This window comes from Sus scrofa, chromosome 13 (assembly GCF_054392235.1).
Source record: "Sus scrofa isolate SSC_HxYL_T2T_F1_AM1 chromosome 13, Sscrofa_HxYL_maternal_Yorkshire_Landrace_v2.0, whole genome shotgun sequence".
NCBI lineage: Eukaryota > Metazoa > Chordata > Mammalia > Artiodactyla > Suidae > Sus > Sus scrofa.
In genome coordinates, this window is record NC_139395.1 from 209,414,001 (window position 1) to 209,441,127 (window position 27,127).

The 27,127-nt window shown below is 33.4% G+C and overlaps 1 protein-coding gene across 1 annotated transcript; it reads left to right on the forward strand.

The window, feature by feature from the left end:
• Positions 1-17,929: 17,929 nt before the first annotated feature.
• Positions 17,930-18,085, forward strand: LOC146397865 (keratin-associated protein 22-1-like). The gene has a single exon (XM_084987286.1). It carries the CDS (start codon positions 17,930-17,932, stop codon positions 18,083-18,085), a length of 156 nt encoding a protein of 51 aa, XP_084843412.1.
• The last annotated feature ends 9,042 nt before the right edge of the window (positions 18,086-27,127 follow it).

Here is a 27,127-nt window from a genome sequence, read left to right on the forward strand (position 1 = left end):
AAATTCTCAAGGTCCCCGTAAGAAATACGTTGGATATAAACCTGTTAGAAAAAAGATTAGCTGGATAGATATGGATATAGAGATAGATGATGATGATGATTTATGATTGATAGATGATAGATAGATAAATATTTTCTGTGACATTATAGCATCTTTACTCAGTGGAGTCCAAATTCAGGAGAGAGAATTATGGGCAAGTAGGTGATGGGAAGAATCATAATATATTAAGTATTGGCAAGTATATGGTATTTTAGAAGGGGGATCATAGAATTTCCAGTGATTTCTAAATCTTAGTCTTACAGGCTACGCTCCACCCAGGAAAAGGCACAGTTGTGTATCCCCAGAAAAACTATAGTGAATTTTTTATTTATTTATTTTTTTATTTTCTATTTTTCTGTCGTTTTGTCATTTCTTGGGCTGCACCCGCAGCATATGGAAGTTGTCAGGCTAGGGGTCGAATAGGACCTGTAGCCACCAGCCTACGCCAGAGACACAGCAACGTGGGATCCAAGCTGCCTCTGCAACCTACACCACAGCTCATGGTAATGCCAGATCCTCAACCCACTGAGCAAGGCCAGGGATGGAACCCATAACCTCATGGTTCCTACTCGTCAACCACTGACCCGTGACGGGAACTCCTATAGCGAATTTTTGAAAGTTACTATTTCATTATTCCTCACAGCTTAGCCTTCCCAGAAAATCTTGGAGAGCTAATCCCTTTATTTATTCAATATCTGACATTCGTTCTGTTTTTGGCTATGAGGAATCTTGACTGACTCAGCATTGTTGTGAAGTGTAAATATTACATATTAAATTACATATATATGTGTGTGTGTATCTCTCTCTCTCTCTCTCTGTTTGGGTCCTGTTTGGGCTGCACCTATGACACATGGAAGTTCCCGGGCTAAGGGTGGAATTGGAGCTGTAGCTTCTGGCCTAGGCCACAGCAATGCAGGATCCAAGGCACATCTGGGACCTACACCACAGCTCATAGCAACGCCAGATCCTTAACCCACTGAGCAAGGTCAGGGATAGACTTCACATAGTCATGGATACCAGGTGGGTTTGTTACCACTGAGCCATGATGGAACTCGCAATTAAAATATATTTTTAAAAGAATGTAGCATTTACATTGACATTATGACCTAAAGTGCAACCACAAATAATTCCAATTCACTGTTTCGAAATGCCTTTAGAAAAGAAGGGAAGATAATCAAAATAGCTTTAGAAAACTATAATTCTGCAAGAAAATAATAAAGCCTACCATACATCTATGGGTATGCCATTCATAGGAAAGAATCTTTATAGAGTATTTCTTGATAATATTTGACAAGTAAATAGCTTGGAATTCTATGCAGAAGAAAGAAAAAAAATCACCTTGGGAAAAGTAGAAGAAATCAGAAGTAGACCATCACTAACAGGCTAGCAGAGTTCAGCAGGACAGCCATGATAAACATAAACAATAAAATATTTTATATAGAGTTGGAAATGACTTCCTCCACTTGTCCACACTAACAAGGTCTCCCTTGAGAATAATAAATATTGATAAATAAAGAAAATACAATTAGAAATCTAAATAGAGTTCTTTACCTTTCTCTGTGTCTGGGATGTTTGCATACGAGCACATATAAATTTTGATGGAACAAATCTATAGCCCAAGTACTTATGATGTTGATCTTCTTTTTAGGAAAAAATTCATATAAAAAGAGTTAGCTATCAAAGTCAAAGGATCAATCTACAGACATAGAATGAAGCCACCTATCAAAGCAGTGCTATCATAAAAGAAGAAACTTTCAACACGTTTTTAAGTCTAAAATTCATAATGTTTCAGAACCAGAGTGGATAATACTACAGCAAGCTTGAAAGCAAATAGCAAAAAATAAAAGGAAAATATGCATTTGTCATGAAAAACGTATAAATTTATTAAAGGAAGAAGTTTTACATGAAATGAGATAGGAGGCAGAGAAGGAAGAGTTGTCCTAGAATTTGGAGCAAAAGCATAAGAGCAAAAATTATGCTAAATAAGGTAACAGATGTGCATGAAAGTTTTAAGATAGCTAATACAGAAGATTTGGATCATAGATGAAGTGGCAGGTACAGAATAAAGGAGGAAGGAAGACTGTAATGGAAAACTTTTTATTGGAAAGAAGGATTAAAAATAAAATTGATCATCAGATTATATATTAATTTAACATTAATCAATAACAAATGATACTAGTAATTAAAATTCTCCTGGGAGATTTGTTTTAGTTTGGGGGGGGGAATCCTTCCAATTATCAAGGCAGGAAAAATCAACAATTATTTCATATGACTGTACACAGAGAAAACAAACAAGTGGTTAATGAGACATCTCTTTGCCATATTATAAAGTTATTTCAATTCTCCTTACTTCTATTCAGCTATAAAATAGGAATAATTTTAATACATCATAGGGTTGTTCTGAGACAGGTGAGATTATGTATATAAAGGACTTGGTAAGTGGATTGGTAAACATTTAATAAATGCTACTTTGTAATTATTATTTTGATTACAAGTATAGTTTATACAGTGCTTTGTCTTATGAACTACATGGGCAGCATAGATCAAATTGAATAGACTATTATTTTATAGTCAAAGAAAGAGAAAATAAATCATGCATATAATAATAAACTCATTAAATACCAAACATTTTTCTAAGTGCTTTACATATTTTATTTATTTATTTATTTATTTATTTATTTATTTATTTATTTTATTTTATTTTTGTCTTTTTGCCATTTCTTGGCCACTCCCACGGATATGGGAGGTTCCCAGGCTAGGGGTCTAATTGGAGCTGTAGCTGCCAGCCTATGTCAGAGCCACAGCAACGTGGGATCCAAGCTGCGTCTGCGACCTACACCACAGCTCACGGCAACGCTGGATCCTTAACCCACTGAACAAGGCCAGGATCGAACCCGCAACCTCATGGTTCCTAGTCGGATTTGTTAACCACTGCGCCATGATGGGAACTCCCGCTTTACATATTTTAACACACTTAATTCTCATAACAACACTAGAAGATTTGTTTAATCACTACACTAATTTTTAAACAAGAATACCAATTCCCAAGAGGTTACGTAATTTGCCAAATGTCACAAAACAGTAAGAGGGAAACCTGTTTTCTGTTTTAGTGTGGTGATTTAGGAAGTATTCTGTATATATTGTTGCATAGAGTAAATACAGTAATGTTGAAGTCACAAAGAAAGACAAGGAATAGGGTAGAGTGTAAAAAAGACCTGTGTATTTCAATTTTACCTGGAGATATTGGTAATTTGAAGACTTTAAAAAGTAGACAAACCAATGTGAATACAAATGGTTGTTAGTTTGGGGATGATAATTGTGACAATTAAGATCAGATGTAATATGTTAGATCTGCAAAGCATATTAATCAATTTTAGGTGACTTTAACACGTGATTGGGCAGATTTGGGAAAATTATAATCAACAGCCTTGGTTAGTGATTCTAAGACATTGCTAGTGTCTAGCTATGATGGCTTACTAAGCAAGCCAAAAATAATTGTAAAATCCATGTTTTATTGAGATGTGTAAGCATAAATTATCTAATTTCTACATAAAAATCTTAAGCTTCAAGAACAAAGTTTATAGGAAAAACAAGTCCTCATACAGATATACTTACAGTTCTTAAACTCACGCATGTCCAAGATTTAGAAATCTCTTTTCAAGAAAAAAATAATTGAAAATTCCCAAACATTTGAGTAACAAAATTTAATGGAAAGGCAAATGACTGCAGCTGAAGCTGTGAAACCACACAAATAACTTGATAAAGAAAGAACTCAGGACAGATGAGAACATAGTATGTTCTGAAATAGCTCTGAACATAAATAGGCGATAAGTTTCAGAAAACATGTCATCTTTACAAAACGAAATTTTAAAACACAACAGGGTTGTTAAGGTCAGGAGAATGACAGATCAGGGTAGATGCAACATTCTGTACTTCTTGAGCTGGATGCATAAGAAACTCTTGTTACTAATGTATGCCAGATACAAAGATCAAAAGCAAGAATGATGCATCAATGTTCATAGTTTTTTCAAAATTCACACAGATGAAAATTTCAGTATAAAAGTACTTGGGATATATACTGTTTTCAAGTAATGTTTAACTAATTTAACAAGTATTACCTTGCTCATTTTAACAGTAACCCAGCATAGCATAGCATTATTAACCAGAGTAGAAAACTGACATCTACAAAGAGTGTTACTTTCTTAATGTCAGAACGTAAAAATGTGGTAGAACAACTGGAGCAGAAATGTAAAAAGAAGATATCCTCCCCTAAATATGACAACTGTTTCCTTTAATTCAAGATTGAAACAAAAAAAGAAAAGAAAGAAACCAAAGCCATAAATATTGAACTTTAAAGGAAAAGAAAACCAGGTTTATTATTCCAAATTGAACGGATTTGTTAGGAAAACAGATAAATGGCTCTTGAATCAAAATCTAAAGGCAGTATCTGTGACAACATTGTTCTAAGAGGTCACATGGAAGTTCTTGGAGTGAATTTCAATTCTCTAAATTTTTAGGAGTGAGATACAGAAACAGAAGTGTTGGCACATCAAATGCTGAAGGTGCTAGAAGGCAAGTCTTCAAAAAGGCTCAGAACACAGGGTGAATTCTGATGTCCAAGTCTAGAGAATAAGGAGCTTCCATGGAATCCTAGATAGTAGTAGCCAAAGCAAGAGCCATAGCCAGAGCCACACCCATAGCCACAGCCACACAGAGAGTGGGAGCCATAGCAATAGCCACAGCCACAGCCATAGCCATGGCCCAGCCTGTAGAAGCCACAGCCGTAGCAGGACCCATGGCCAGAGCCTAGACCTCCATAGGCATAGTAGCATCCATAGCCAAGACCCCCATAGTAGTTTCCATAGTAACCACACCTGGTGTTGGTTGTTGAGGTTGTTCTTGGGTAGAGAAGGAGAGTAGAGGTGTCAGTTCAGTATGGACATATCTCCCTGCAGAGGATCTTTTACGTGCCTTCAGTGTGTGTGTGACCCACCACACCTTCAAACCATTGGCTAACTTTATGATTGATCTAATTAGTTTGTTGTTCACAATTATAAGATGAAGCTTCAGAGGAATTCAGGTGTCTTGTATTGGCCTATCAGTTTGATCTCTTATCCAATTGAGGGCTTAAAAGAGGAGACACATTCACACCTACATAGCCCTGCCCCAAAATACAGATTCATTTTAACTTCCTATAACCGTCCTTTATGTCAAGAAAAATTACTTGGTTAGACTCAAATGTATTTGTTTTTGACCCCAGTTAGTTTCACTGAGTTTTTAAACATTTCATTAGAATAACACTCTTTTTGATTCTCATGTCTTTCTTCTTTTGATCCAAATTAATTATCTTCTTCAGAGATTCACTTCCTTTTCTATGTTGAAACCATAGTGTATCTTTCATCACCAGGATGTTGATAATAATACAACCAATTAAAATTTCCAAAAAGCCAAGTCAGAGCAAAATGCATTATACTTTTTTACTATGTCAATGAGTCTTATTCTTACTGATGTTTTTGTGTTTGTTTGTTTTACCTTTAAAAATATCTCTTTATTTTAGTGAGCTTTGACTAAAAAGATGAGTTAGTCTCTCACCTTTGCCAATATTTAAATAGGTGACCTAGGAAGCCATTTAACCCTTCAACTCCCTCATCCATAAAAAGGTAAAATAGGATCTATTTCACATTATAGTAGTAAACAAAATGTTGAGAAAAGATGTAGACTGCTTTGTAAATTTTAAAATCCTAAATGGATTGAAAGTTTGTAAACCCAGAGTGAACACTTTTCAATTAGACAATTAAAGGCTGACTATGAATAAGTGATGTATGCCTTGGGTTAATTGGTGACCCTAAACTTTTGTTATGACATATATCTATCAGAAAAAAAGATGAGTACAATATACATTTTGAAATATTTATTCAAATCTGTGATTGTACATAATTTTTTTATATAATGATTTTTATTTTTTCCATTATAGATGGTTGACAGTGTTAATTTTCTACTGCATAGCATGAGGACCCAGTTACACATATATGTATATATTCTTTTATCTCACATTATCATGTTCCATCATAAGTGACTAGACATAGTTCCCAGTGCTACACAGCAGGATCTCATTGCTAATCCATTCCAAAGGCAATAGTTTGCATCTATTAACCCAAAGCTCCCAATCCACCCTACTCCCTCCACCTCCCCCTTGGCAACCACAAGTCTGTTCTCCAAGTCTATTGTTTTCTTTTCTGTGGAAAGGTTCCCTTGTGCCATATATTAGATTGCAGATATAAGTGATATAATATGGTATTTGTCTTTCTCTTTCTGACTTACTTCACTCAGGATGAGAGTCTCTAGTTGCATCCATGTTGCTGCAAATGGCATTATGTCCTTCTTTTTTATGGCTGAGTAGTATTCCATTGTGTATCTATACCACATTTTTCTAATCTAATCATCTGTCCATGGACATTTGTGTTGTTTCCATGTCTTGGCTATTTTGAATGGTGCTGAAATGAACATGCAGATGCATGTATCATTTTCAAGGAAATATTTTTTCGAGATATATGCCCAAGAGTGGGGTTGCTGGGTGATATGGTAGTTCTAGGTATAGATGTCTAAGGTACCTCCATACTGTTCTCCATGGTGGTTGTACCAGCTTACATTCCCACCAACAGTGCAGGAGTGTTCCCTTTTCTCCACACCCCCTCCAGAATTTGTTCTTTGTGGACCTATTAATGATGGCCATTCTGACTGGTGTGAGGTGGTATCTCATCGTAGTTTTGATTTGCATTTCTCTAATAATCAGGGATGTTGAGCATCTTTTTGTGTGCTTGTTGGCCATCTGTATATCTTCCTTTGAGAAATGTCTCTTCAGGTCTTTTGCCCATTTTTCAACTGGGTTGTTGGCTTTTTTGCTGTTGAATTGTATAAGCTGTTTGTATAATTTAGAGGTTAAACCCTTGTCCATTGCATAATTTGAAACTATATTCTCCCATTCTGTAAGTTGTCTTTTTGTTTTCTTTTTGGTTTCCTTTGCTATGCAAAAACTTGTCAGTTTGATTAGGTCCCATTGGTTTATTTTTGCTTTTTTTTCTGTTGTTTTGGGAGACTCACCTGAGAAAACATTTGTAACTTTGACGTCAGAGAATGTTTTGCCTATGTTCTCTTCTAGGAGTTTGATGGTGTATTGTCTTATATTTAAGAAACTTATTTAAATAACATGATGATCATTCTTCCTCCAGGCTAAGTTCTTAGAGTATCACTTGAGTTGGTATATCTAAATTGTCTCAATCAATTAAATAAATGCAATTAGAATTGGCTTTTTCTTTTTCTCGCTTTTTAGGGCCGCACCTGTGGCATATGGAAGTTCCCAGGCTAGGGGTCAAATCAGAGCTTTAGCTGTATGTGTAACTGGGTCACCATGCTGTACAATAGAAAAAAAAATGTATTGGGGAAATAACAATTGATTGCAATAAAAAAAAAGAAAAAAAGCAATTATCTTGGTTTTTGGTTTTGGAGCAGGAGGGTATTGATTAAAGTAGCTGTAAAAGACATTATTATTTTTAGCCAAACAATGCCCCTAATAAAAACCTAGGAGTCTTCCCAATAGAATTTAATTCTTATGCTTAAATTGTTTCTTGTAGAGAACTGATTTCCACTCTCCAGTCAGAATTGAGAGCATTGCACCTAATGGGATTTCCCTTATTTTTTTTCTGCTCTTATTTTCTGCTGTTATATTCTGTTCTTCAGTACATTCCATAATTGAAAGCAGAACAAAACAACCCCCTTTGTCTCCTCAAACCTCTCCATCTAATATCCCATTTTCTTCTACTTCACTGCAAAACATCACATGTATTTCCATGGTCTTTCTATTCTCTTTTTAATCCTTATTTCACCATTTTTGGTCTTGGTCCACTTGATTTTACTAAGGCTCTGAGTAGCATTCAGATTCACCAACTTCCCTTTGCATTCCTGAAAGAATCTCCAGTCCTTACGTAGTAGATCAAACCAGTCACATGTGGTTTAACTCCAACATCCCCAGTTGCTCCTTTCCCATATCCTTTTTCTTCTTCAGAGGTTCTTCTCAAATGTGAGGGTACCCAGTTAGCTATTGCCCCTCTCATAGTTTCTCTTTAAACTCTCTTTGGATAGATTACTTTGGAAACATTACTTTAGACAATTAATCTACATTCACATTTCCAATTTTGATGTAGAACCAAATGGTATCACTTGACATCTCCTGAGATTGTTAATGATCATTAAAAACTTAACAAAATGAAACTGAGTTCGTGATTCTTCATACCCTCAAACATTCCACACATACCCTTTTTTTCCTACATTTTAAAGCACGTAAGAGATAAATAAGATCAGAACTCCCCCGAGTGGTTTATCCATCAATGCCTTTCTGCATTAAAGTTCTAGATTTTACCAGATGCACAATTAAATTTGAATTTCAAAATGTTAAACCTCAGAATAATATATTTCCCAAATACAGGAGGGATATACTTGTACAAAAATTGTTAACCTGAAAATCAAATGTACCTGGAAGTCCAGGGTTGGTATTTGCTACATCTGGAAACACAGAGCATAGAACGCTGTCTTTATTATCTGCCTTGTTACAGTCTTGAGTACTATGAGTGTATCTTGTGACAATCTGCCTCTCCTTCATATTCACTAAGCCGATGGACTTTTGTCTCTTCAGATATATCAAGTTTATTTCCAACTTAAAGCCTCTGCCTTTAATTTATTGACTCTCTGAAGGTAATGACAGAAGGCTAAAATCTTCTCTTCCTTTGGATCTCTCCAAGAGGATTTCCCTGACCACTCAGTCTGAAGTAATCTCTCACCAATATCCTTTGTTTACCTTTTCTTGCCTTAATTTATTATTTAAATAGAATCATCATTATCAGAAATTATCTCATTCACTTTGAGAATTTGCTTCCAAATATTTTTTATGTTCTGCCCTTGCTCAGACAAGAGTATAACCTCCATATCAGTAGGTAACTTTGTTCTGTTTGCTGCTCCATCTGCCATGAACCAAACAGTGCCTAACTAGAACTGATTCTTCAAGTCCATGATTTTCTTTTCTGTGGAAATGTACATTTGTGCTGTATATTAGATTCCAGATACAAGCAATATCATATGGTATTTGTCTTTCTCTTTCTGACTTACTTCACTCAGTATAAGAGTCTCTAGTTTCATTCATTCATGTTGCTGCAAATGGCTTTATTTTGTTCTTTTTTATGTCTAAGTGGTATTCCATTGTGTAGATATATACCACATCTTCCTGGGGAGGGGGAGGGAGTAGGATGTACTGGGAGCTTGGGATTAATAGATGCAGACTATTGCCTTTGGAATGGATTAGCAATGAGGTCCTGCTGTGTAGCACTGGGAACTATGTCTAGTCACTTATGATGGAGCATGGTAATGTGAGAAAAATGAATGTATACATGCATGTGTAAATGGGTCACCATGCTATATAGTACAAAATTGACAGAATGCTATAAGCCAGCTATAATGGAAAAGAAAATCATTATATACATAAAAAAATCATTGATTCTTAAAAGTTTGATATACAAAAAAATTACTAAAGAACAAAATCAGTGCAATCAAGGAATACTTAAAAATTCTTCTTTCTCACTTTTTTATTTTGAAATAACTTTAGAGTTTTCAAAAGTTGCAAAAATACATAGTAGTTTGCCATATACCATTTACCCAGTTATATCTATCTTAATATCATTCATAACCAAGTGCAAAATTAAGAAATTACACTTCTATGACATTCTTTAGTAGTCTACAAACTTTTATCTTCACTTGATTTTTGCCTATGTCATTTTTCTGTCCCGGGATTTAATCCAAGATCTCACATGGCTTTTGTTGTCGTATCTCTCGCTCTTTTTTTTTTTTTTTCTTCAGGGCCATGAATGTGGCATATGGAGGTTCTCAGGCTAGGGGTTAAATCAGAGCTGTAGCTGCTGGCCACAGCCACAGCCACAGCAACAACAGACCAAAGCTGAGTCCACGACCTATACCACAGCTCACGGCAACACCAGATCCTTAACCAGGGATTGAAACTACATCCTAGTGGATGCTAATCAGGTTCATTTCCGCTGAGCCACAATGGGAACTCTCATTGTCTTATCTCTTTAGTCTCCCCCAACTGGTGACAATTTCTCTGTCTTTAACCTTTACAGCCTTAACAAATTGACAGAGCCAAATGTTTCATAGTATATTCTTCAAATTGAGTGTTTTCTCATAATGTTGTGGTTATACATTGTGGCCAATATATCAAAAGAGATGTGTCTATTTCCTCTGTCATAGCAGGAGGTACATGATGTTAGTAAATCTGGAAGAGGTTTTTGAACTCAAATTACTAGTAGAACAACAAGTCCTTATACTTCTATATAATCATGGTTCATGGATTTAAATTTCAGGGACTCCACCATGACTTTTGATCATTTATGAAATGACAGATGGATACATATGTGAAGTATAAAACAAAGTGAAGAATATCAATCCAAAAAAATTAATAAAACATATCAATAACTTGTGGATTTACAACTAAACCCTGACATATATTCTCTATGTCTTCTACATGTCTTCTCTGAATATTTTTCACTGTATCTTACCAATTTGAAGTTATACTTTTATTTCCAAGTTTGCACATATGCATATAAAGGGGGGATAATATAAAATAAAACTAAGATTTTCAACAGGCAGTGTATACATGGATTATAGGATCACGTGGTGATACTATGTGCCTAGAATCAATAAACCATCAAATTAGGAAGATAATCTCTCGTTAAAGAAGTATAATTTCATGACAGGCATTGTGATCCATGGCAGTTGTTTTGTCTTGGATATATTGGTTATGAGGCATTCTTGAGATAGTCTTAACGTCAATTTAGTTTGAAATATGAGTCCAACAAAGCCTGTGGTTTGCCCTACATCCCACTCAATTTTTGTGTATTTTCTGTGGAAGCTTAGTAATAAAGTTTATCTGTATATAGATAGATATATATCCAAAAAAATCTACCTTATTAATTAATTTTTTAGGTCCTATATTTACTCATTTTTTCCACTGGATATGTTTGTTCTGAGAGTGATATGTTAAAGTTAACTATTATTATTAAGGTGTTTCTGTCTAAATCTCTTGTTAGATTAATATATATGTATTCATAAACATGTTTCTGTTTTTAGTATATAAGTAAAATACTCAGAAGTGTAATATATATTTTGTTAGGTATTGTTTTGCAGAAATATATTGGGATTTAAATTCTTAGGCTACTTCCATTTTCTTACATCACCCATAAGTACGTTGTATAAAGATTGAATTGAATTTACTTCAGGGGAATTCTGAACCTAGGCTTTTTCTTGTGCAAATATATTATAAATTATAATTTTATTTTCCTTATTAGATATAGTATATTCTGATTTACCCTTGAATGGATATTGGTGATTTGTATATTTAAAGCAAAAATTTTCCATTTTGTCTACTTTGCAGATTTTGTAGGCAAAACATCCTTTATGCTATCCATTTATTTTTGGAGCCAGTGGAATATAAAATGTGTTGATTTTTTAATTCTTCAGATTGATCATTTGCAATCTCTCTCCTATATTCTTTATCAATCTCTCCAGATTTTATCACTTTGATCGGTTCAAAGTTATTGCTTTGAGCATTATTGATTTTCTTAATTTGTCATTTTTTCTACTGTATTGATTCCACTCATGTCTCTATTTTTCCTTCATTCTTCTTACTTTACATTTAATTTTCTCTTCCTGTCTATCTTTTTGGCAAAGCTTAGAACATAGATTTTTTAAATGTCCTATTTCTCTTAATGTAATTATTTAAATGTATAATTTTTCTTCTTATCACTTTTTATTAGTAAGCCATACATTGGTATGTTGTATTTCCTTTTTATCAATTTGAAATTTTTTCAGTGTCCCATTTAATATTTTTTACTTCATATATTATTGACTAGTTACATACAGATTCAGGAATATTCTATCCTCATTTACCTGAGACTCTTCTGTCCCAACCAAGAGTCTTCTTGACAGTGAAGGAGATAAATGAGGACTCTTACTATGCCACTACTCCACCAGAAAGACACACAGCAGATGGGCTGGTGAAATTATTTCTGTACTTTGATGCAGCAATAGCAAGGACCAGGGGAACAACTGGTGGCACAAGATAAACCAGACAGAAATAACTTGGCAACAACTCTGAAAATTACGAATTGTGGCTAAACCTGAACAGGGTGAGTATCTGCTTAAAAAGAAAAGGACTTAAATGGAAACAAGATGCCTTTAGTACATAAAATTTCTCTCATACCATCATACAAATAAATAAGAAAATTATAATTTGAATGAGACAAGGAGATCAACTGACTCTAAGTTCAGCAAATGTTCAAATAATCTGACATATATTTTAGAATAGCAATCATAAAAATATTTCAATAGTCAAATTCTCTTGAAAAAAATATACATGTGTTTGTGAACTGCAACAATTAGAAAGCCATAGTGGATATAACAATAAAAGAATAAATAGACTTTAAAACAATTTTAATAGAAATAAGAGGGACATATTGCAATGATAAATGGGGCAATCTATCAGGAAGATACAACAATTTAAAAGTCATACATGCTTAACAAAATTCACAAATCAAAAATAGACAGAATTGAAAGGTGACAGGAGAAAAAGACTCTGATAATAATAGTTGGCGTTTCAACTACTCACATTGAATATTGGAAAAAAACAACTATAAAGAAGATCCTAAAATAAATAAAGAACACTATAAACCAGTTAGACAATATTACTAGATAATACTAAACCACAATACAAAACAAATTTATCTAAAGTAGACATAATGTTTTCCATGACAGACAATATGCTAGTGTAAAAAGAGCCAATGAATTTTTTAAAATTGAAATTATACATAGTCCCACAGTAGTCATTGTAGAAGCTCATGACGTGAGCAGAATGCTTAGTTGAAAACCTGAGTTAGTTTAGAATTTTAAGTTTATAATAGGCTCAGGGCCTTATACACCAATAGATTGGTATGTAGGATAAACCACAGGCTTTGTTGTACTTATATTTCAAACTAAATTGGCATTAAGACTATCTCAAGAATGCCGCATAATCAATATATCCAAGACAAAACAACTCTGCTATAGATCACAATGCCTATCATGAAATTATACTTCTTTAATGAGAGATCATCCTCCTAATTTGATGGCTTATTGATTCTGGATACACACTGTCACCATGTGATCATATAATCCATGTATATAGTGCTTGTTGAAAAATCTTAGTTTCACTTGATACTATTCCCCCTTTATATGCATATGTGCAAATTTGGGAATAAAAGTGACCCGCCGCAACTTCATGCCATTGGCTAACTCTATGATTCATCTAATTAGTTTTTTTCCTCAACCGTAAGATAAAGACTCCAAAAAATTTAGGAGGCTTGTTTTGACTTTTGTTTGGATTCCTCTTATCCAGTTGAGGTTTTGAAGGAGAGAAAACACACACTTACACTTTCACAGTTCTGCTCCAAATTACATGTTCACTTTAACCTCCTAGAACTCTCCTTTGTATCTAGAATGATGACAATTTTTTGATTCTTAAACTCAGTATATTATTATTTTATAGCATTTCACAAAAAATAGCATTTCCTTTGGCAGATGAATTTTTATTCTCACTTGTTCCAAAGAATTGTTTTCTTCAGGAATTTAGTGTCTTTTCTGTGCAAAATAATAATGACTTTTTCATATCCACAATATTGATAATTTTGCTCACTAAAATTTCAAAGAAATAAATTCTGAATGAAATGTCTTCTCCTCTCCTACTTATAACAAGCAAAACTTTTATTTCTGTTTGAAAGATAGGAAAATAAAAGCAATTCTTTGGAAACCTATTTCTACGTTCCCCCCCTAATTCTACATACAGTGATTAGTTACTACTCTAATTAACTTTCCAATAGCTTTAGCGTCATGTATCTGTGTTAACAATATATTAGAGAAATGTCCTTTTCCCAGTACATCACATCAATAAGCTTTGTAATCTGGCATACTGAACTCTCTTGCATAACCCTTGAATTACAACTCTCTTCACTGAAATCAGTGTGATAACTTATCCTTTTGAGTAACCAAAAAAAAAAAAAAAATGGTGGTAGTGTGCTTCTGTGTCTTTAAGAAAATGAATATGCGAAAGAGACATTATTCATACATCATAAGGATTTCTGATATACAATGATAATCTTATTTAAAATATTATTTTTATGAGTACCTTCAGGAATTTTGGGCTGGTTTATGTTACAGTGAAGATGGTTTAGGAATTTAGACATTCTTTGAATCTTAATAAACTCTCTCTGGAGATCAGCAGAGTATGAACAGATTTATTAATTATCTGATTCATCTAACATTATAACTATTTCAAATGATTCAAGAGAAAATAGCGTAATGAAACAGAAAAATATGTTCACACTAAAGATCAGATCTTCAGGAAATTCATCTGCCCAGTCATGTGTTTCTGAATGTACTTTCCATGTGTGTTTCTTGGTAGGTACAATTAAATGTTATTGTGACATTTAATTCACTATATCCTGGATTGATATATTATGAGTAGAGTAATTCTTCAAATTTCTTATACAGAAAATAGCAGTAGCTTCAATTCTCAGAGTGCAGAGTCAATCAGACAAAACTTAGATTTTTAGTAAAAACTAGTTGAAATAATAATGATTATTCTTCTTCAAGGATTTTTAAGTTTTAGAACAGGGACTAAATTTGGTAAGGCATAATTGTATCAGTTAATTTTTTAAAAAACTATGATTAATGTATATTTTCATGTATTTTATTTAGAAATGTAGAATACACTTTTTGTGCAACACAGTGTTTCTAATTATAGTACTTATTATATATTTTTTCTCCTTATAACTATTTTCAGGAATTAGTTTTCCCCTGTAGAGTTAAGTTGCTTCTTCTGATCGTAGCAGTGAGAGTTTTTCATTTCTTCTCCAGTCTTTTCTGGTATGTTGTTCTGAATATACTCACTTCTCAATTATATTCTAAAATGAAATATAAATCAGGACTTATTTTACTCTCTACACCCTCCAGAGTAATCCCCATTGCCTTATCCTTCTTCATAGCAAATTGTTACAAGTATATTTCCATGGAGGCATTTTAATATCTCTTTACCTCTCAAATGTATTTTGCTTTGTAGCCTCTACTCCTCTACTGAGATGCTCTTACAGAGATGACCAAGAACTCAGCCTTGCCAAATTCAGAGGCCAAGTGTTCATTTCACTCAGCCTCTGAGTTCATTTAGATCTATAAACCTCTTTTCCATCCTAAAAGACTCCCACCTTTGGCTTCATCCGTCACACACAGTTTGGTTCATTTCCAACCTCAGCAGCTGCTTCTTCTGAGCATCCTCCCCCAGCTATGAATATACCCCATATACAGTCCTTAGTCTCTAGCTAAACTGTTTAGTTGGACCCCTTTGGATGCATTCTTTTGTTCAATCTCAATTTCATTTTACTCATTACTTCATGAATATTTTTCCATATATTTCCAATGGTATTCTATAGATCTTCAAATTAACATGATTGATATCACTGTCGATTAATAGTCATTAGAAATTTAACAAAACAAATTAAGTTCATGAATCTCTGGCCTACCCAGATGGTTTCGTTTTTCTCCCTACATCTCAAAGCATGCCTGGCACAAATCAGATCATGACCCTCCTTTACCCAAATCCATCAATACCTTAATACATTGGGTAATTGTTAGAGTAAACACCAGGCATGCAATTCAATTTCAATTTCAATGTTGAATTTCAATGCGAAATTCAGAGTGTTGGATTTCCTCAAAATTGCAAGAGGAATGCTAATGTTAAAATACTTTGTTTATCTGACAATCAGATTTAACTGCTTGACTTGCATTTTTGGTTGCTATACCTGGTGACCCAAAGTTTAGAAAACATAGTTACTGTAGTCGAACACGTCACAGCCATGATCACATTCGTTAGCCCATCTGGTCATGGATCTTTCCTCTCCATTACAATTCATAGATCTTGGTGGCTTTTCCGCCCTTCAAATGGACATATATTTTTTCCACTTTAAACTTGCTGCCCTCGAACTCATAAAGGAACAGCAAGAATGACTTTACATTCTCTATTCTTCTCTTAGTGAGGCTTTCTCTGACTACTCAGTTTGAAGTAATTCTATACCAATATGTCTTTAGATTTCCCCTACCTCACATTGATTTAGTATTTATATAACTCATCACTATCAGGAATTACCCAATTCATAATTTTTTTTTTTCTTTTTAGCCACCCTGTGGCATATGGAGATACTGGGGCCAGGGATGAGCTCCAAGGCACAGTTGCAACCTACACTTCAGCTTCAGCAATGCCAGATTCTTAAATCATCGTGCCAGGATGGGACTCAAACAACCTTCATCCCAGTGCTCCATAGACACTGCTGATCCCGTGACACCACAGCAGGAACGCCATCATTCATTTTATAATCTTGTCTGTCTTGAATTTCCTGATGCGGTTTAACCAAGATAATATGCTCCATAAAAATACTAACCTTGTCTGCCATGTTCACTGTTCCATCCTTGGTGCTCATAAAGTCTCCAGTATACAATTGGTTCTTAAAAAAATTCGGTGTATGAAAGCAGTCACAACGATCATATCAATGAAATAGAAAGCCTACTTTCATATTCCTTTTGAATTTCATATTTTGATATAATTTTAAATTTATAGAAAGTTACCAAAATATGCAATAACTTATCTAAACCTTACTCAATATCCCCTAATGTAAACATAATTGTATTACATGTATCAAACCAGAAAAATTAACTTTGTGCAAAAAATAATATTAACTACAGATTCTTATCTCACCATTTTTTTCATAGGCTTATTTTTTTTTGTTGCTGTTCCAGGATCCAATTCATATTCCATTTGGTCACATATATTTTTAGTATCTTCCAAGTAATAACAGTGTTGCTGACTTTCCTTGAGTTTCATGGCCTTGATGGTTTTAAATAATCAGAAATTTAGTAGAATATTTCCCAATTTGGGTTTTTCTGAGGTTTTGTCATATCTGTACTGAGGTTATACATTTCATAAGAACACCAGAAGAGATATGCCTTTTTCAGTATGACATATCAAGGGGAACATCATATCAACAACTCTTTGAGAGTTTCTGAGAATATTTTTAAACTTAAATTTCTAATAGAATAAATCCTTTCATTTCCATACCTCCAGTGTAAGTGAGGTTTAGTTTCATGTCTTGTCCTAATTTTGCATCACACATAAAATTATAGATACCTATTTACGTAAGGTATTAAATTGAAGTGTAGTGTATAATATTATTCCCCCAAAACTGATAAAGCACTTATTTATTTGATGTTTCACAAGTGAATCCTTCCATCCTGCCTACCCTCCCACAACATTTCCATTCTCTTCTTCTGCTTTAAAGAAACTCTGTTGTTTCCAGGGCTGCATATATGCAAATAGAAAGAGGATACTGTTAATGAAACTAAGATTTTCAATGAGTAGAATCTACATGGGCTATATGATCTCATGGAGCTAGGAACAGAGTTTAAATTTGGAATCTAGAATAAACAAGCAACCAAATTAGAAGAATCTCTCTCTAAAGGCATATAATTTACTGCTAGGCATCATGACACACACCAGAGTTGTCTTGCCATGGGTACGTTGGTTATGAGGAATTCTTGATATAGATTTAATGCCAATTTAGAATGAAATATGAGTCCAACAATGCCTGTGGTTTGTCCTACATACCACTCTGTTGGTATATAAGGCCCTTGGAAGATTATAAACATAAAACTCTAGATCAACTCTTACTCCTCAACTAAGCCTTCTCCTGGCATCATGAGCTTCTACAATAACTACTGTGGTGGTCTGGGCTATGGCTATGGTGGCCTGGGATGTGATTATGGATGCAGGCATAGCAGCTCTGGCAGCTATGGATATACCTGTTATCGTCCATGCTGCTATGGAAGATACTGGACTTCTGGCTTCTTCTGAGGATTTCTAGATCGCTCATCTATTCAAGATGTTCTCTTATGAGGCACCATGTGTAACTCCTACACTAATCATAATAAGTATGTTCTTGTCTGTCAAACAATGACCACCAAATTTAAGCTACCATGCAACATCAGACTATTTTGATAGAATTGCCAAATTTCCTACAATTTAGAGAAATATTCATTTGATCTATGTTGATATTATACGATTCAATGCATTAAAAATCTTAACCATTTTCATTTGGGAAAGTTGATTTTTCATTAAAGTTACTCTGTTTTTAACACCTACAATATTTTCATGCATATTTATTGATGTGGATACCTTCTGATTGGTGTGCATGGATGTGTTGTGTGTGAGGTGTTTGGCCCTTTTGCTACGTATAGTTGACCATTTTGATTTGTGGATGAATACTTATTTTCAAACAATGCTTTTCCTTTATGAGTTCTAGTGAGCATATCTAGGAGCTACTCTTATCTACCTTGATCTCCTGAAAGTCTTATCTTTGGAACATTCAAACTTTGACAAAAGACACTGGCAAGGTTATACCTCTCTTCTCACCACTTCGTGCTATCTCTTTAGTATCTCATCCTTTATTTACACTTAATGTTTGAATATGGCCCTGAGAAGATGTAATTTTTCTTTTGAATTTTTTTTATTGAACTCATCTATGCATTGTAACTGCACAGAAGGCTTTCTGTCATCCTCACATTGTCACAGGAAGATGCAGATTTTGAGGTCTATTTCAGCGAAAACTTTAGGAGGTCAATCTCTGCTTACCTTTCAGAAAGAGACCTTTAGGTTTCATCATAAAGCACTGACTTTGGGAAACTGACTTCATGCAAATACAAATATGATCCAGAGTACAGACAGAAAACTATATCTGAAATCTTAGTATCTTGTTAATTTTCAGTAAAGTTGTTATAGTAATCACTTAATTCATTTTATTTATTATTTTAAGTATTAGTAAAAAATTATAAAGTATAAATAAATGAGTTCTAATATTTTTTAGTACCTAATGTTAGAATTTAAGGTACCTAAAATTGAAAGCAAGTCCATGCACAATTACTGAATAGCAATAAAAGTGTGAGGCTGGCCAATATCTTAACCTGCTCCAAATGCATGCTCTCTGCAAGCATCTAGAGGGTATAATTATGTAGCTATGCCCTCCCTAATCAGTTGAAGACAGACTACACATGGGACTATGTAGGATTTCAGTTCTTAAAAATTCATTGGCTCCTTTTGCCATAGAATAAGGGCTATCTTGGAAAACATTCTATACATGTACTTGAGAGAAATTGTGTTCTATTGTAGGTTAGTATTCTCTAGAAGTATTAGATCTAGTTTATAGTGTTCTTTAACAATTTATATTATGGTTTTCTATATAGATGTTCTACCCACTATTTAATGTGAGTTATTGGAATCTCCAACTATTATTATTGCATTTTTTTTTACTTTCAATTTTGTCAATTTTTGTTTTGTCTTTTGAAGATCTTGTGTTAAGTATATTTGAATTTAAAAAATTTTTATCTTCTTTGATAGATTGCCATATTTTTCACTGCAAACTTCCCCCATTAAAATTGTTTGTTTTATTTATTTAATGTGATATTTTCATATCCAATTCAGTTTTCTAATGGTATAAATATATATAATACCTTTTTATTTTCAACATATTTGCTTCAAGAGACTTTGATTTATAAAACACTTTTATGATAGCTATTATAAAATATGCGTCAAAGGTGCTCAACATTCCCAATTATTAAAGAAATGCAAACTAAAACTATAATGAGGTATTGCCTCATACCAGTCAGAATGGCCATCATTAAAAAAGACTACAAATAATAAGGGCTGGAGAGGATGTTGAAGAAAAGAACTTTCCTACACTGTTGGTGGGAATGTAAATTGATTCAGTTACAATGAAGAATGGTATAGAGGTTCCTTAAAATCTACAAATAGAGGCACCATGTGATCCAGCAATCCCACTCCTAGGCATGTATCCAGATATGTGTTGAAAGGCATCCAAGAATCTGGAATTGGGTATAGATGTAAGTAAAATATGTAATAAAATTAGATAAAATAAATAAATCCCTGTCAAATAATTTGAACATTTGATTACCTTAGTGTTAAGGTCAGTTGATTTTTTTTTTCTCATTCAAGTTTTAATTTGTGTTTTTCTTGCTATGATGGTATGAGAGAATTCTTTTTTATTAAAAGCATCTTTGTTCTATTTAAACATTTAAAACAAGATAGCCATTCTGCTTAGGTTTAGGTCATGGGTCTTGTGAGCCATGATTCACAATTTTCAGCATTGTTTCAATGTTATTTTGGTATGGTTGGTTCATCTTGTGCCACTGGCTGCCTCACTGGTCTCTTACATTGCTGCCTGAAAGTGCAGAAATAATTTTACCAGCCCATGTGCTGTGTGTCTTTTGGTAGAGTAGTTGGCATAGTGAGATTCCCCACCTATCTTCCTCAGTGTCAAGATGTGTTTGCAGGGGACAGGAAAATGTCAGGCACATAAGGACAGAGTCTTCCTTGATTTAGAAGATATTTCCTTTAAGTAACCAGATGCATTGCTTATCACTGAAGAACTGATGAGACTAAAAGTTACAGCTTTATATGTTTATGTAAAAAAAGAAGACATTAAAAAATCACTGCTTTAAACATTTTTAAAAATCAAAAAGGAAGAGGAAATTAAACATAAAATAAGAATAATAGAGGGAAAATGAAGACAAGTACAATTATTCTAATAGAAAATAGATGAACTGTAAAGAAAATCAGTAATTCCTCAAGTTGGTAGTTTGAACAGATAAATCGAACTGAAAAATTCTAGAGAGTTTGGTCAATAATATATACATATTGCCAGGATGAAGAATGAAAGAATCAACATCTTTTAGGATCCCACAGGCTCCAAGCATGATAAGTGAATAACATGAAAAATGTTAGTCAATCGTTTCTATAAAACAGATGAAATAGAAAATTTCCATTAAATGTGCTAGTTACCACTGACTCCAGTAAATGAATAGCACTATTTCTAATATGGAAAATGAACTGATCATTAAAAATAAAAGAAAATAAGCTCTAGGCTCAGATGCCTTAAGTGGTAAATTCTAGTAAATATTTATACAACATATTAATAGTTGCCTTAAGACAATAGCGGCACCTAGGGACTTGACTCCAAATATTTTTCTCCAAAAGCATTAGTAAACAAGAAATATGTTGAACTTCTGAATGTTTTATTTACACAAAAAACACAGAAATATCATTTTATACTTATATGAATATCTATTAACCTATCTATATCAAGAAGTGATAGAAATACATTAATAATGGATGATATTATACAGACCATCAGAACAATATAGATCAAATAGAAAAAATAAGTAAGCAAAGACCTAAACAATATAATCAATAAGGTAGATTTTTATGGTTCTATGTTGACCTTTATATCCTGATAATAGAAAATGAATCTTCTTTTCAAGCACCCACAATATATCCACCATAATTGGTCATATATTATGTCATACAGAAAACAGTACTCTGCCTTTTTTAAAATTTAGATAACAGGAAAAAATACTCCCTAATGTCATGCAACAAAACTCATAATTACTAGGAAAAACAAATAATGGGAAAGTACTTTAAAAATAAAATCAATCAGTAGGAAAAAATGAGCCCTTCACAAGCTAGAAAGTAAAAATTATTCTACTTAAAAAAATTATTGGGTAAAAGAGAACCTTCAAAAGAAATCACAAATTTTTAAATAATTAATAATAATGAAAAAAGCCTATAATAGAGTATTTGAGAAATATTTAAAGCAGTATTTAGAGGAAGATTCATACCACAAGCACATTTATCACTAAAAAGAAAAGAAAAATATTTTGCTCAAAATACTTTTTAAGGAGAACTAAGAAAACCAAAGAAAGTAAAAAATAGAAATAATAATCAAAAATCAGAAAATTATGTGAATAAGAAAATTGTGACTTAAATAATCAGCCAAAATGCTGTTATTTGAAAGAATTAACAGAACTTATAAACTAATTATTAATAATGAAGAAAAAAGATAATCTATATAAAATAAATTAGATAAAAATGAACATTAAAGCAGAAGAAATTTGAAACATATTATGAAACTACTTTTTAGAACCTTATGTATATAAATTTGAAAACCTAGATGAAATGGATAATTGCCTAGGGAAATACAGATTATCACAATGGACACCATTAGTTTTATTTTTTTTATTTTTTCTTTTTTGTGAGTGTGTGCTTTTCTTTTTTTAATTTTTTATTACACAATGAATTTATTACATTTATAGTTGTACAATGATCATCACAATCCAATTTTATAGGATTTCCATCCCACAACCCCAGTGCATTCCCCCACCCCACAAACTGTCCCCTTTGGAAACCATAAGTTTTTCAAAGTCTGTGAGTCAGTATCTGTTCTGCAAAGAAGTTCATTCTGTCCATTTTTCAGATTCCACATGTCAGTGAAAGCATTTGATGTTGGTGTCTCATTGTATGGCTGACTTCACTTAGCATGATAATTTCTAGGTCCATCCATGTTGCTAAAAATGCCAGTATTTCATTCCTTTTAATGGCTGAGTAATATTCAATTGTGTGTATGTACTACGTCATCTTTAGCCTCTCCTCTGTTGATGGACATTTATGTTGTTTTCCTGTCTTGGCTATTGAAAATAGTGCTACAATGAACATTGGAATACATGTGTCTTTGCAAGTCATGGTTTTCTCTGGATAGATGTCCACCACTTACAGCAATGGACAGATCAACCAGACAGAAAATCAATAAGGAAACACAGGCCTTGAATGAAGCATTAGACCAGATGGATTTAATACATATTAATAGGACATTCCATCCAAAAGCAACAGAATACACATTCTTCTCAAGTGCACATGGAACATTCTCTAAGATTGATCACATCCTGGGCTACAAATCCAACTTCAGTAACTTTAAGAAAGTTGAAATAATATCAAGCATCTTTTCTGACCACAATACTATATGACTAGAAATCAACAACAAGAAAAAAACTGCAAAAAACACAAACACATGGAGACTAAACAACATGCTACTAAACAACCAATGGATCACTGAAGAAATCAAAAAGGAAATTAAAAAATACCTAGAAGGAAATGACAACAAAGATAAGACACTCCAAAACCTATAGGATGCAGCAAAAGCCGTTCTAAGAGGAAAGTTTATAGCAATACAAGCCCACCTCAGGAAACAAGAAAAAGCTCAAATAAACAAGCAAACTTTATATCTAAAGCAGCTCGAGAGAAAAGACAAGACCTAAAGTTGGCAGAAGGAAAGAAGTCATAAAGCTCAGAGTAGAAATCAATGAAATAGAAACAAAGAAAACCATAGGAAAGGTCAATGAAACGAAAAGCTTGTTCTTTGAAAAGATCAACAAAATTGATAAACCCTTAGCCAGACTTATCAAGAAAAAAAGAGACAAGACTCAAATCATTAGTTTTAGAGGTTGGAAACCAACCAACTTCCTTGGAAGTAAAATAGAAAATTATTATCAAAATACCACACATAAAAGCCAAGTCCCAGATAATTTCTCAGAATTCTATAAAATCTCCACGGATTTGTAAAAAAATTATAAAAATTGTAAAAATCATTAAAGGGCACTGCAAAAGGTGAACAACTTCCTAATTCCTTTATGAAAAAATGTATAGCATTGAGTCTGTGGTAGGTAGAGATTTTGATGTAAATGCTCTGTGTGATACTCTCCCTCTGATGAGAGACTCTGACTTGCTTTCTAACAATAAAATATGGTAAATGCATATATTTTTTAAATTTTTTTTGTCTTTTTTTTGGGGGGAAACACACACAGCATATGGGAGATCCCAGGCTAGGGGTCGAATTGGAGCTGTAGCTGCCAGCCTACCCAACAGCCACAGCCACACTGGATTCAAGCCACTTCTGCAACCTACACCACAGCTCATGGAAACCCTGAATCCTTAACCCACTGAATGTGGCCAGGGATCAAAGTGGTGTCTTTATCGACACTAGTTGGGTTCCTTAACACTAAGCCATGTTGGGAACTCCACAAATGTGTATTATTATGTGTGATTATGTTACACAAGATCATATTACCTATATTTCCAGAATCTCTCTCCCTTCTTGCTGGATTTGAGTAAACAAGCACCAGTGCTTGGGAATTTACTTTGCAAGGAAGTATGGGCAGCCTTGTGCAGCTAACAGTGCCTTCTAGCAGACAGCCTGCAGGGGCTTCTGGCCAACAGCTAGCAAGAAAATGAGCCCTTCATTCCTATAGCTAAAATGAACTAAGGTCTGCAAACAACGTGCTGAGCTTGGAAGTTGATCCTTCCTCAACTAAACCAGCATCTTGAATTGGGACCTCATGAAAGCACTTAGAACAGTGTTTGGCACATACTAGATAAAGAATAATGTTTGCTATTATTTATTTAATAGGATCACTGTTTTCCTGGATATGTTGATGAGTTGAACAATAAAACTCAGATATGGTTAAGTCCTCATTTAGGAGCCTCATGTCTTTGAAACTGAAGAAAAGAGAAACCCTGCATTAAGACAATGCATCGCTATTTACAACAGCCAAGATGGAAAAAAATCTAAATGCCTTAATGTCCACTTAATGTCCATTGACAGTTGAAAGGATAAACATGACATATATATATATATATATATACACACACACACACACACACACACACATAGTGTGTGTACATATATATATGTTACATATACACACCAGAATAATTGTCATAAAAAAGAATGAAATCATGCCATTTGCAGCAACATGGATGTACCTACAGATTATCATAGTAAGAGAAGTAAGCCAGAGAAAGGTAAATATCATATGATATTATTTATATGTGTAACCTAAAAAAATGATACAAGTGAAATTATTTACAGAACAGAAATAAACCCTCATACAAACAGACACAGAAAACAAACTTATGATTACCAAAGGGAAAAGGGGGGATAATTTAGAACACTAGGATTAATATAAACACACTACTATATATAAAACCGGTAACCTACAAGGACCCACTGTATAATAGATTGAACTATATCAATATATGTAATAATCTATATGAAAAGAATCTGTAAAGAATGTATATATATTCTTTTTATTCTTTATATTCATATATATATATATGAGAATCACTTTGCTGAACACCTGAAACTAGCACAATATTATAAATCAACTATACTTCAATTAAAAATAAATAAAATTAAACATAAAAATTCATTCCTCTAAAATTAGAAAAAGTCCATCCACTTATTTTCCTGAGAATGAGGAAGTCCCATGACTTCCTCAACAAACATGATACAAGCAAGTAAAGAACGCAACAATTGGTGTCCACCCATGTGGGTCTGAGTGCAGACTCCCTGAGTTCCCTAGCACAATGACTGACCAGAAGAGTTTTTTGGTTTCTTTGTTTATTTTGGTTATGGCAATGGAAAAGCAATAGTCACTATACCAGCCACAGATTTCAGCACAAGACAAATGAAGGCACGGTCTCTCAATTAATAACATAACACTGAACATTAAAGTCCATTTCAGTAGGTGAGGAAGGAGTGGCAAAACTTTTAATAAAATTGAGTTGATAGATGCAAACTATTACATTTAGAATGGGTAAGCAAGTCCTACTGTACAGCACAGGTAACTATATACAATCTTTTCAGGTAGAATATGATGGAAGACATATTATGAGAAAAAGAATATATATATATGTATGACTGGGTCACTATGATGCACAGCAGAAATTGTACATCACTCAATCAACTACAGTCTAATTTTAAAAATTAAAAAAAAATAAGAGTTTAATCCTAACCACTAGAATGTTATTGAATTTTGTTGACTTTACCTGGAAGAGACAAGAATAAATGTTTTGGCATCTAGTGGAAATAATGAGTCAAGATACAACTTGGTAAAATATGGGAAATTATGTATATTTCTATACTTGTAAAGCTGATCCTATAAAAATATTACCTGAATTATGTACTTAAAATAAAATGTATTTTCATATGATGAAATTTTGGATATTATCCCAAGGGCTTGATACTCTCTTCCATCCTTTTATTCCTACTTGTTGTCCCTCTACATATTTATCAGACTATTTCAAGCTGAGATTCCATGTGACATAGTTTTATGCTTCCTCATCAGTAAATTTAGCTTCCCTTTAATTCACAAACACAATGGCTCAAAATACACTTGAAGTCTGATAGCTGCATAGGGCCGTCTGACCTCTTTTCCGTAGAACACAAAGGAACACATTCACATTTTAATAGTGCTTGTGTGAGTTTTCAAGGTGTCTGCTTGATGTCTCAGTTACTTGATGACATTCATGCTACATGTCATTCACGTAGAATTTGTATCTAGCCTTAAATTGAACATAGGGAGTGCTGTGCTAGCCCTAAGAACTTGGCTGACTTTTTAGTAAATCGCTTTATTATAGAGCATTTTGATTTTTTGATTATAAAGTCTATTTCATGTACTCATTCATTCAGTCATTACTTAGATCCTAAAATATGCTAGGCATGCTGCTATGTTGGGGGAGAGCATTTTGTAAAATATTATTTTAGATCATTTCCACTGTGACATATTTAATTTTATTTAGGTATACCATCTATAAAACTCTGATATTTGTGTAATATTAAAGTAGAGGCATAGAATGTTTTAATTTGTTTTAAATTTTTTCTAGCTGAAGTTTTAGTGATTTTGATCCCATTTATGTAAAGATTTATGTAAGCCTCTCATTAATTTGTAAAAACCAACTGTTGAAATTAAAGAAGATGTCAATTTATAAGTCAAACTTCAAAAACAAACTGCACTTGCTACTAGGATTAAAATTTATTAAAAAAATAAAAATGATTTGGTGAATGTAGAAAATAATCTATTTTTCCAATAATTAAAATAAACTGAGTTTGGAACCAAAACTTCAAATTTATGTTATCATAAAATGTTAAACTAAATTTTTCTAACATATTAAAGCATAAACTATCATGGTATAAATTCATCCTCTTATAAA